This window comes from Cydia pomonella, chromosome 16 (assembly GCF_033807575.1).
Source record: "Cydia pomonella isolate Wapato2018A chromosome 16, ilCydPomo1, whole genome shotgun sequence".
Classification (NCBI taxonomy): domain Eukaryota; kingdom Metazoa; phylum Arthropoda; class Insecta; order Lepidoptera; family Tortricidae; genus Cydia; species Cydia pomonella.
Genome location: NC_084718.1, coordinates 3,480,046 through 3,491,858, shown reverse-complemented (window position 1 = coordinate 3,491,858; position 11,813 = coordinate 3,480,046). Strand labels below are relative to the sequence as shown.

The window sequence follows — 11,813 nt, the reverse complement described above, 5'->3', positions numbered from 1 at the left end:
CCGATTAACTACAGCATCCGTACAGTTGCTGAGAAATGCAAGTTGTCCTGTCATCTCCTCTTAGGCCGACCTCTTCCCCACATAGGCCTAAAATAAATCTAAAATCTAATTTAATCGAATATCAACGCAGCGCCCGAGGCCCAGCTCGTATACGCTTTGATACAAAATATTTATGACAAAGTGATTTAACTAATTGTTTACTAATTCAATAGAAATTCCTCATTCAAGTTTATAAATATATTGTAAGAGGATCGTAAACAATTGTCAAATAACAATCGTAAACATAAACACTGGAATCTGATGATGTCTTTACTTTTAGTTTACAAGTGGATGGATCATCTCGTGTGCATAAATATTCCTATCAAATAAAATCGAAGTTTTATGAACTACGATGATATTCAAATATATGAAGATTATATTGATTCTCCAAGCGTCTTCAACACAAGGTGGAAAATACTGCAATATAATTTCAGCAGATGAAAAAAAGTGCCACTTAAGGGAATCACTTGTCATCATCGACCATAGCGCTAATCAAATAGCAGTTGACAAGAGATCTAACACCTTGTACTTCAGTTTCGATGCTGGCCAAGGGGAATTCAACCCAGCGTTGATCGGCATAGATTCCAAAAAGCTGAAGCTGCTAAAAGGAGTTAAAGACGCTTTTGCTATAGCTACGGATGACAAAACTGGTGATGTGTATTTCGGTGGAAGCAGCGGTGTTTATAAATTTAGCCATTTAAACAGCAAGCTTATGAGACTGGATATAAAGCAGCTGGATGTATGGTGGTTAGTGATACGGAATCATATATATTACATACAGTTTCCAGACTTGAAGGCCTATGTGTATAAATGCAAGATGATCAAGTTGTTAGAGCAGCTTCACAGCAGCGTTATGAACCAGTTTGTCTTCGATGCTGAAAAGAATATTTACTTTATAAACGGAACAGGTCTTTACAGAGTTGGGAAAGACGACACAAAGGTGGTATTACTAAGAAGCACACCAAAATTTTTGGGAATGACTACAAACATTTATGGTACAGTGTACGTGTGTAGCGACAGTGGTATTTACTACATTAGGAAAGATCAGAAGTTGGCTAAATTTGTGAGCATCCAAGGCGTGTTAGCGTTGACATTTGACAAAGATAACCACTTGATTTACTCTGATTCTCGTGAGCTAGTCCGTCTCCTGCCTATGGAGAAGAGAATCAAGAAGAATGAATCTCGGAAGTCTCTTGCTGGTGATGTGAGGAATGTGACTGTTTGTGAAGTCTTCACGATGCTTGTTAGTCCAAAACCAAAAGCGATAGTGGAAGAAGAACATCAATGCGCTAATTCATTGAACTCCTTGTAACAAAATGCCTGGAATACTTTATGAAGTGGTCTACGAAACGTTCTTATTCAAAGTTTAAATTGTTGAACGGACTGGCACTAGAAGTATTTCGGTATTTTTTCGTTTACGTTTTTTCGTGATTTGGTTTTTTTTTTCAAAACATTAAAATCGTATTAATTATGAAGTCTTAGGTTTTGTATTTTTTATACCAGCATGAATAAATGGTTATCTTTGTACTTCATCGGATAATATTAGTGTCACTTTTTATACAAAACCTGTTATTGTTCCTTATGTTTCAACACACTTTAGTTGTTGTATTTATACAAACATGACTAAGTCACTTTCACTAAAGAGAATTTGTAATAGGTGGTTTGTCAAAATAAATTGTGTAGCCACAGTAAATTTACTGCCATCTGACACATGATCAAAACTTGAAGAACACCATTTGACTTTGATCCTTATTCTTTCACTGATATGTGTTAATTTTGTTAGAAATCAAAAAATAGAGCATAGGCCAAAAGTATGGCGATACCTTTTCGAACGATTCGTTTCGGCGTTCTAAAGTTTTACTCGTGTGTCGAAAGATGGCAGTAAACTGACTGTGGCTACGAAATTTACATCGACAATCCACCTATATTTCAATTTTTTTTTGCTCTCACTTTCAATGTAAAAAAATATGCAGATACCAACACGAATGATGACAGCATAAAAATATAAAATAAAATAGTAGAGATTTTATATGCATATCGCAGTGGACGGACAGCAGAACCCTTTTACCATATCAAGTAATGAATTTTTATGACTATTTAAACAACGTTAGTACATTTTCATGCACATTTTAATGTAGTTATTAAATATGCGCATTTATTTGGAATACAAACAAGACATGAACCAATGTTTTCATTTTCAACGATTTCGATATTTATTCATTGGATGTAAGTTTAATTTTTTTTCTTTTGATCAGAATGTATTAAAAATACGGAATGTATTGATTTAAGTTAACAATCCTTTGTAATTTCTACAAAATACAAATAAAATACAAAAATACAAAATAGTTTATTTGGCTTAACTTATAATACACATAACATAAAGGGCTGGAATCTCCCATTAAGTATAACAATACTTGTGTCGGGAGACCCCGCTCTTCCATTAAAAATTTCTAATTTGGTTTGATGAGGATTTGTGATTCCTTGAAATCTAAGAGAATTCTAAACAGTTGTCTGGAAAAGATCGCTTCTTAGAGATAAGACTGCGTGTTGTTACCTAACTTTTAAGTGTTTTTTAATTTTCTGTCTATTTTAACTGTATGGTGCACAATAAATAATAATACTTACTTAGAATCTAAGGAAAGGTTAAGGCCGCCACGTACATTTTTCTTTTTTAATTTTATTTATTTAAATTGTATTGCATGAGAGGAAGCCTTTGCCCAGCAGTGAGACGTATATAGGCTGAATTATTATGATAATTTAAATTGTATTGCGCAATAAATAAAATACAGTTTCAAAAGGCCGAGTTAATGCCACGCGGCATTCTCTACCAGTCAGCCTTTGTTTGTAAAATGAAAATAAATAAATAATTTTCACAAAAGAAGCAACACATTTCCGTTCAGGGGCATCCCAGAACGGCGGGTGCCGTGGTGGTTTCATCGATCTCCGTGCGCCCTCACGAACGGCTAAGAGGGTGAAACGCCGGAGTGGGTTTAGTGGGTAGGGCCAAATTGCCCCATTGCCCCCCCGCCCCCCTCTCAACAGGAGAGGAGAAATGAGTCCCACACATCGTGCGTAAATGCATTCTCACTACGTCAAAAAAAGGGCATTCCAGAAAAGTCTCGCTAAATGACGCTATTTTTTTTAACACTTCTGATAAAGCTAAGAAGATTAGCATGTTGAAGTGCGATGACTTGGTTTTAAATTCAATGGTTATTAAGATATTTGCCATAGGCGTCACGTACAGACAAAGTACTTAGGCCTTTTTTTATTAAATGATAAATGGAAAAATCCACCGCTTCCGGCAGGACTTGAACCTGCGACCTTTGGAAACTGTCCAATCGCTTTTAACCATTAAGTCTTCAATCTTAAAACAGTATTTCGGTAGTTGTCGCTAGGGACCACCCTAAGGCAAAGCAATACATAAAGGAATGTATAGAAAGATTCGCGCGTCTCTAGTAGGCTTACGTAGCTCAGTTTGTTAAAAGTGGTTGGACAGTTTCCAAAGGTCGCAGGTTCAAGTCCTGCCGGAAGCGGTGAATTTTTTAACTTTTTATTTAATATATAGTATCGCTCGCAGACGTATCTGCTTGATAAAACAACAACGGCAACAACAACGCGCAACAACAACGGTAAAGTACCTTTTTGGGGAATGTCCCTGCACCGAGTCAAATGGAAAAAAATGTATCCTATATCTGGGCAGTGCTGCAAAGAAAACAATGGAACTTAGGTCTCCATTTAAAGTGATAATTTTATCATCGACGTGACGGTTGGTAAACCCTGGGGATATTCGACAAAAACTTGGAATTAATGATTCAGAACTGAACCCTTTTCCCTTGTTTCACAGAGTAGGTGGTGACACGTTTTACTCGATTTTTATAAGACAATACCTATTTTAATACATGGATTTCTTACATGAAATAGTATTGTTCTTTTGGTTGTATTTTAATCAACGCAATTTAAAGCGATTAATGACGAGAGTGCTTGTGGTAAAGCTACTCAATGTCATATTGAACCATCGCACTGGGAGACTTTGACACAAGATCGGCTGAAGTGGAGCACAAAAGTGCAAGCCTTCGAAGAGGCGAGTGGAACTCGATGCGTAACGAGATGAGTTAAAGGCCCGACCACCTGCAGTCATCAATTACAATTTTGTCGCAGGGATGCTATCCTTCAGTGAATGTGCCGGTACATTTGCTGCTTACTTCCGATTTTGGTCTCCTCCACTATCTTCCTCCAGCTGTCGCAACCTACATTGCTGGTACATTTGCTGCTAAAATCGGTTATGTCAGCCACCGTCGAAACCGGCCAGGACAGTATTATGTAACCTGTTAAACCTATGAAATGTACCCGGCTGGTTACATAATACCTAGGGATGTACTAAAGGAAAGAAAAACAAGAGAGTTCCTTGATATATGTTTTATTTCTTCTTTCAAAACTCCTACATACCCTAAAAATTCAACTTCTAGCTCAGTCTGCTAACGGTAGAGCTGTTGGTTCATTTATATCTGTATTCTTACACTATAGGATAAATCACCAACAAACTAGTTGTTTAATTAAATTTTATTCTGGTAAATATTATATGAAAAGTTACACCTAAGCATTAAATTTGGCGAGCAACATTGTCCATCAGACCTTAGTAAACCTTGATTATGATATTAAAATTATTCATTATAAATGTGACAAAAGCAAAAGGTTACCGATCGATGACAATGACAAAACTTGTTCTACAAGTAAACTATGAGCTTCTTAAGGGCTACCTAAGGGTTTCCAAAGGATTTCCTAAGGGCCAACACATATCTGCTGCCACAGACGATGATTATTCCTCCGAATTAACTCCTCTGCATTCCGCCTGACGAACAAGACAGACGACAGAAAAGTCTGCTGCAGTCAAAAATAGCATTTGGGTTGGAACTCGTAACAATGGCCGTGAAGGCGTCCCGAACTGGACGAAGAGAAGACCCGTCTCTTACATCAGCCTGCCACGCTCAAGGGCACGCTCCTCTTTCCTCAGCAACTTGGCAAAGGAAAGCAACATTTGCCTCGACCTATTAAAATCTGGAAAGAATAAATAACTTAGTCTTCCGAATTTGGATTAAGCTGGTTTGCAATGAAAACACTTTGTGAGAATTGCTTACCCAGAAACCAAATCTGAATCTCCGGAACTATATAATATACTCGTATGGCGACAGTAAATTTCCACGCTGAGTTTTATAAATATCTATTTTAATTTTGTAACAAATCAGTATTCTGACACTAACCGTTACTCGTAATATCAGGTGAATTTTTAGTCTTGGTCAAGTTGAATATATTGTCATGATATTAGCTCGACTATGACATAGGTTGACGGTGAAGCGAACGGAGTGGCGCAAGTGCGTTGGAGATGGTCGCAAGTTCTGCGACGAGGCCTGGTTTGCGGCACTGGCAGACAAAGGGGAAAAAAGGTACCGTAGCGAAACGTCACAATCCGTCGCGAATTTCCCTTGCCAGCTCTGTGGCAAAGTATGCCGCTCTCGCATCGGTCTTTTCAGTTACCAAAAAAGATGTTTTTCGGACATTGGACCATAGATCGTCTGAAATAGACGTTAAGGCCAGTATGACATAGGTGTAGAATGTACAAGATAGTCTGTCAAATATCAAACGTGCGACGATTGTTGGAAATATGTTAGAGATCACTAGTGTTAAGAAGTTTTAAATTCAGAAATATAAGTTTTAAATTCAGTAATTATTCGCTTTTGAACTACATAACAGAATATTTCGACATATAACCACCTATTGCATTTCCTTAATATATTACGTCTTTTTTAATCCGCTTCATGTAATGAATTCCCTTTTGCATAAATCAATTATTTATCAGCGTAAGCGTAAATAATTGAATTGAATTAATAATTCGAGATTTCTAGACAATACACACACATTATCTCAACTATCTCTTGCCTTATTAATAGCAACGGAAATAAATTTAGAGTGTAAAATTGCAATTAAAAATAAATCATGTATGAATACAGTCAGAGTTACAGGTCGTGATGTGGCCCGTATATCCATTTTGTACAATGGCGTACATGAGAAAGAGTATTTTGTCATCTCATTCTGGCAAGTCAATGGCGCACTCTCTATTCTCTAGTCTGTGGCTCGCGTGAGCCTAGTCCCGTGTCCGCTATTAATGTTCAACGCTTCGAGACACGTCTTGTGTCAATGTCTAAACTAGATCAGCATAGATGCGTCAAGTGGATAATCAAGCTGAAATCTTCTTTTTATGATATTTATTTATTTATGGAGTCAAACTAGCTGACGAATTGCTTGATGGAAAGCAATTACCATCGCCTATGGGTATGTGCAACACTAGAGATGTAGCAAGTGTTAATAACATGGTTGTTCTGTTTTGTCCATCATACCATGCGTCACGAAAATGGCTGTTACTAAAGTTCGTCCCACGTCATTCTTGAATGCCCAGGGTTGGCAGAGTACCGGGCATAATACCTCGGTTCGCCGAGGTCTCTCCCAGAAGTCTCCGGCAACATCAAGAGTCTGCTAGGCTTCTTAGTAGTGTTGGGTTGGCAAGAGTAGTGCCGACAACCCACCACGCAAAGTAGGCGCGATATTATGACGTCGAGTTGCTGAAACCCCCGAATACCTATAACTTATAACCTATATACTATAGTTCGTGTCTAACCTTTGAAAACATGACAATACGAGTGAAGCCACGCGTCTTTATGAGTGCCGATACGATGACAGATGATAACAGTGCGACTAACATAGATCCACCGCGATAAGTCTAATTTCCAACCATTTGTCCATTCTTTGAAGACTCTTATAATACGAGTTTTAAAGTCCAGATGGTTTAGGCAGCGGAGTTTTTGAAAAATTGTAGCTTAAAGTTAAAAACTTAAAACTTACTAAAAATGACAATTAAATAACAATAATATCCGAGATCCCGGGCATGCAAGGCCATCGCTCAGTACTCTGCAAGCTACATTCTGAGAAGGACCTGAACTCTCGGTATCTTTATTTAAAGGATCCAATTTATGGATATTAATTTGGAAATTTATCCATTACATTCCTGTAGAGATAAAATCAGAAGTAGAACAATCTGATGAGAAGAAAAATTCAGAGCATAACTCACTCGAACCCTAACTTTTTATGCGTATTCGTCCCTTTACCTAGATTGAGCGCTACGGTCGACAATAGCAAGATAAAGTGTCGCAATTTTTCTCTCTTCCACCTATCGAATCTAGTAGGCAACTCATCGATTAGTCAATGATTGGTTTGTTTTTACAAAGGCACCACATATATTCTGCATCGGACCCACTTCGTCCACGCAAAGTTTCGCGCGTGACTGGAATGATTAGGATTATTTTACAATTCAGAGCAACAAAAAGCTACATAAAAGCTAACAATGGAGTTTCTAAGTAGGAGTTTTACAAATGAAAATTAAATTCCAAGTAGAATAGGGAAGCAAGATGATGATTGATGAGACAGTGACGTAAGAATGCTTTCCAACCAGTATCAATTAGAGATACACCTAGGATATGGGTATACATGTCTACTTATTAAGGATTTTACCTCGCTCAGTTTAAACTGTGGAATTAAAACTTAAATCTTCTCGGGCAGTGGTGTAGGGTTACAGGCAGTGTAGCTTTATTAGATGTTCATAAGCACATTGTAATATGCCTAGTCACAACCCTACCGAACAGCGGGAATGGAACGACGTGTGGAGCAAACACTATAACTCAATGGTTTCTGGTGGAATCGTGGAATCAAAGTCAGGGGCGTGGCTCCATGCATTGTCCTCACTTCAGCTGGGTATCATGCTAGACAATGACTCGCTGGGTATAGCTGTGGCACTCAGATTGGGGGCGAAAGTGTGTGAGCCTCATCGCTGTGGCTGCGGAGGATGGGTGGCGGAGAACGGGCCGATGCCCATGATGGGCCTGAATTGCCGGTAATGCGCTGCCCGTTTTCCGAGGCACCACACCATAAATAAGATTGTGCGAGGAGCCATGATTTCGGCAAACGTGTCCTGTATGGGGCCACCTGGTCTCAGCCGCACGGATGGGAAGAGACCTGAGAGCTCTACGTTGTTACCGTGGCGGAGAAGGCGCTGCTTCTTGTGGGATGCAACTTGCGTGAGCACGTTCACTGCATCGCAGACCATGCGTTGCATGCCATGCCGAGCAGAAGCACTTTGAATGCTCCGGACTGGCATCGGCGTACAATTTTGAGCCGAGCATTAGAGACAGCGGGGCCGTGGGGGAGTGGAAGCTCCCCGACTTTTTGGGGAAATAGACCGGCGTTTGCGGGAGAGAGGTGGTGATCATCGCTCTGGGTTGCACTTGGTTCAACAGCAGTCTCTATAGCAGTTCAGCGGAGGAATGCTGCAGGCATTATGGGGACCTTTGAGCCAGGTACGATGGTACGATGCAGGGTGGATTATTTAAGCTTAGTTGTAGGTTTCATTTTATTTGGATAATTGTAGAGTTTTTTTTTTTAAATATAATTTAAGGTTTTGGTTTGTTAGGTACAAATTGTAACAATGGTTTTAATTATTATGTAGTTACTTTTTATATTTCTTTGACAACTAAATGTATCTTAATTCATAAATAAATTACTCGGATTAAAAACTGCATATCTTTAAAAGAAATATTGATATATTTAGTAGGTTTTTCAATAATTGTTGAAAATAATCATAAATGTCAATGTAAAGTATTCCAACTGGGCACATAATGTCTGCTGTACATTGCTGGATCGATTAATTTTGTTAAAAAAGTAACAGCAAGTCAATTTTTAATTTTAATTAATTTAAATCATTAGGACTTTATTACTGATCAGTTAAAGTCTATATTTTAATTTATTACTCTTATTAAGGGCCACATCCCGTATTTCGTTTTTACTCGCTATACCCATGATTGACTTGAAACAAACTTTGTATATTTAAATTAGTATTTATCAAGGTAATAAATTAATTTTTATATAAATCACCGCTTTTATTTTAATTCCCTTGATTCCCTTTCGACAACCTATCTCACCATTTCAAATATGATATTACCGCCAATTTAACGAATTTATTGCAAGTTGGTTGGACGAGATAAGAATTTTACTGTGGATTGTGTAATGGTAAACAGAAACACAACTACGCGCTACCTACATAACTATTTCTACTGGATTATTTTTAAGTCTCACTAAAAACAGTAGAAATGTCCTCAATTCTATACTTATCTAATTAGAAGCTATACTAATTATATCCTCTGTTTTGTTTCTGGTCTTTTCATGTGTCTTGTGTGATTATTTATTTTTTCCATTCATGGATATTTAACACCAAATCTTGTTCAAATTATCAACAATATGCACTTAAAAAACTATTAAGCACTAATAAGATTTTTGAGTGCGGGGATTTTTTATACTAGCCAAAAAATAGGCAAAAACTGTAATAAAAGTATTTGAACATTTTTTAGCCCATTTGGAGCTTACACCTAGTAAGCTTTTGGAGCTTCCTAGGTACTTACCTATTTTTTATTCATAGATTGGTAATTATTTTACAATAAACAAAATTAGAAACACACTAAATCATTCCGCACCCAAAAATCCGTGGTATACCATAAGTTAGGTTTATTCATTCATTTCATTTGATGTTGGTTTATTACAATATTGTTGTCCTTTTCATCGATATTTATTTTTGATTTATCTTCTGGTTAAAGACATTTATTTACTCATAAGAAATTTTACATTTCACTTAATAGGTAGTTTAAAATACAGAATTATCTTAATTGTGTATTTCTATTTGTTGCCTGTCGTGGTATAACCAATGGGGTTATTATTATATTCCCGAAATAGATAAAAAACTGTAACTGTGATTTGGTCTTCCATATGGCGCCCAACGTGGGGCATTTCTTAGAAACTATTTTTAGGATTCTGTACCAAAAAGGTACAAAAGGAAACCTAGTGACGACTCTGTCTGTCTGTTCATCCGAATTTATCTACGAAGTTTATATGTTTACATAACAGTAACATTATCATCAATATTACATAAAAAAAGATCATGCCTCTAAATATTACAATTTAACCACCATTGCGGGTGTTTATTATAGGTATTTGAAATTTCTATGAGATTAAAATAACACCTTCTTTTAAATTAAACAAAATATTGTTGAAATCAGTTCACATGATAAGGAATTATAACTGATAAATCAACATACACAGGTTGCGCAAATTAGTAAAGCATTTTGTCGATAGATGGCGCTGTTCATAATTATGCTTAATATACTACTGGTCAAAAGTCTTTCGTGTTATAGTTACATGAGTAACATGAGATAGTTAAAAGTTTGAACGGAACCTTCGGTGCGCGAGTTAAATGAACTCATACTTGACCAGTTTTTTTTTATTTACCTGGTCTTTATTTACTCTGAAAACATTATTTACAAATATCAGTATATCTCCGAGTCACAAAATAAGTCTTTTTACTTTGTTTGTACCGACCTAAATGCTAATCCCTTGTCCAATAATGGCTGCAAACAAAAGTGTCAATAACCAAATTATGTGTGGGTCATTATGTCGAACAACCTTTTGTATGTATGTTATGTTTGAACATATTATTATATGTATTTGTTTCTGAGTCATGGGTGTTTTCTGTGTTTAAGTATTTATAAATATTTATACACTTATTATATAAATCGTTGTGTAAGTACCCACAACACATGCCTTATTGAGTTAATTGTGAGACTTAGTCAATTTGTGAAATAATGTCGCAGGTTTAATATTAATTTTATTTAATGTATGGGGAAAACAAAGTAATAATATTTTGATAGGAATGTGGGTAGTGTGTTATCTTCAGATATGGTTCTTAATGCACATTACCGTCCCCATCCTCCCCCTATCCCCCCGATATAATCGCCTCATTTAGCGAGAAATATGTTCCAGTTGACGGCCTTGATTTTTACAAGCTTTTATTTACTTTCACCTGACCGTTGTCTGTTTGTAATCAAATCTTGCAAGTTAAATTTGATCCACTTCCCGGTTTCCGATTGAGCTGAAAATTTTCATACATATGTAAGTCGGGTGACAATGCAATATTATGGTACCATCGAGCTGATCTGATGATGGAGACAAGAGGTGGACATAGGAACTCTGTGATAAAACAACGCAACCTAATTGTGTTTGGGGTTTTTAGAATTTGCTCGATGAGTATTAGTTGCCTGTGGAAAGAAAAGTACAGTCAGCGATAAAAGCTTGTACCAAAAATGAATTTTTTGCCAAAAACTTATTTGAGAAGAGTATTCGGTTTAGTAAAAGGAAAAGTAAGTTTTTATGTTTTTTGTATATAAAAAGCAAACGTTATTGGTACAACTTTCACTTCAAATGAAACTTTTTTGTTCGTAAGATCCAGTTTTTGCAGAGTGTTACTAGTCACTTTTTGTTATTTGTCAATAAGTATGATTAGACTTCGCCTCATAATGGCAACATCGCCATCTAAAAGGTTTTGCACTAAGTAATAATTCAATAATGTTTTTATTTTATTTTATGATTTTAAATTAAAAACTTCGTCGCGCCCATAATAACAATGACTTTGACACTTCAGACCTTACTCAACAGTGGCGCAACCTGGTGAGTACAAAAATGGCAGCCCTCATCATCGTCTATATAAATACGCGTTGTTACCTGTATGTACCTTCATATAAACCTCTGTATAATACATGTACGGGTGCGTAACGATCGCTAGTTTTTTTAAATATAATATTAGTTGCTTAAACGCTCATTTGATATAATTATTGTTTGACAAAATA

General features: G+C 36.7%; 1 protein-coding gene across 1 annotated transcript; it reads left to right on the top strand.

Moving 5' to 3' along the window:
• Positions 1-208: 208 nt before the first annotated feature.
• On the top strand, positions 209-2,799 carry LOC133526578 (ommochrome-binding protein-like). Its single transcript, XM_061863260.1, has one exon. The coding sequence runs from the start codon at positions 392-394 to the stop codon at positions 1,349-1,351; it is 960 nt and encodes a 319-aa protein (XP_061719244.1). The 5' UTR covers positions 209-391; the 3' UTR covers positions 1,352-2,799.
• The last annotated feature ends 9,014 nt before the right edge of the window (positions 2,800-11,813 follow it).

Bases quoted from the DNA above. Each gene is read 5' to 3' on its own strand.
- LOC133526578 (XM_061863260.1), top strand. From the start codon at position 392: ATGATATTCAAATATATGAAGATTATATTGATTCTCCAAGCGTCTTCA.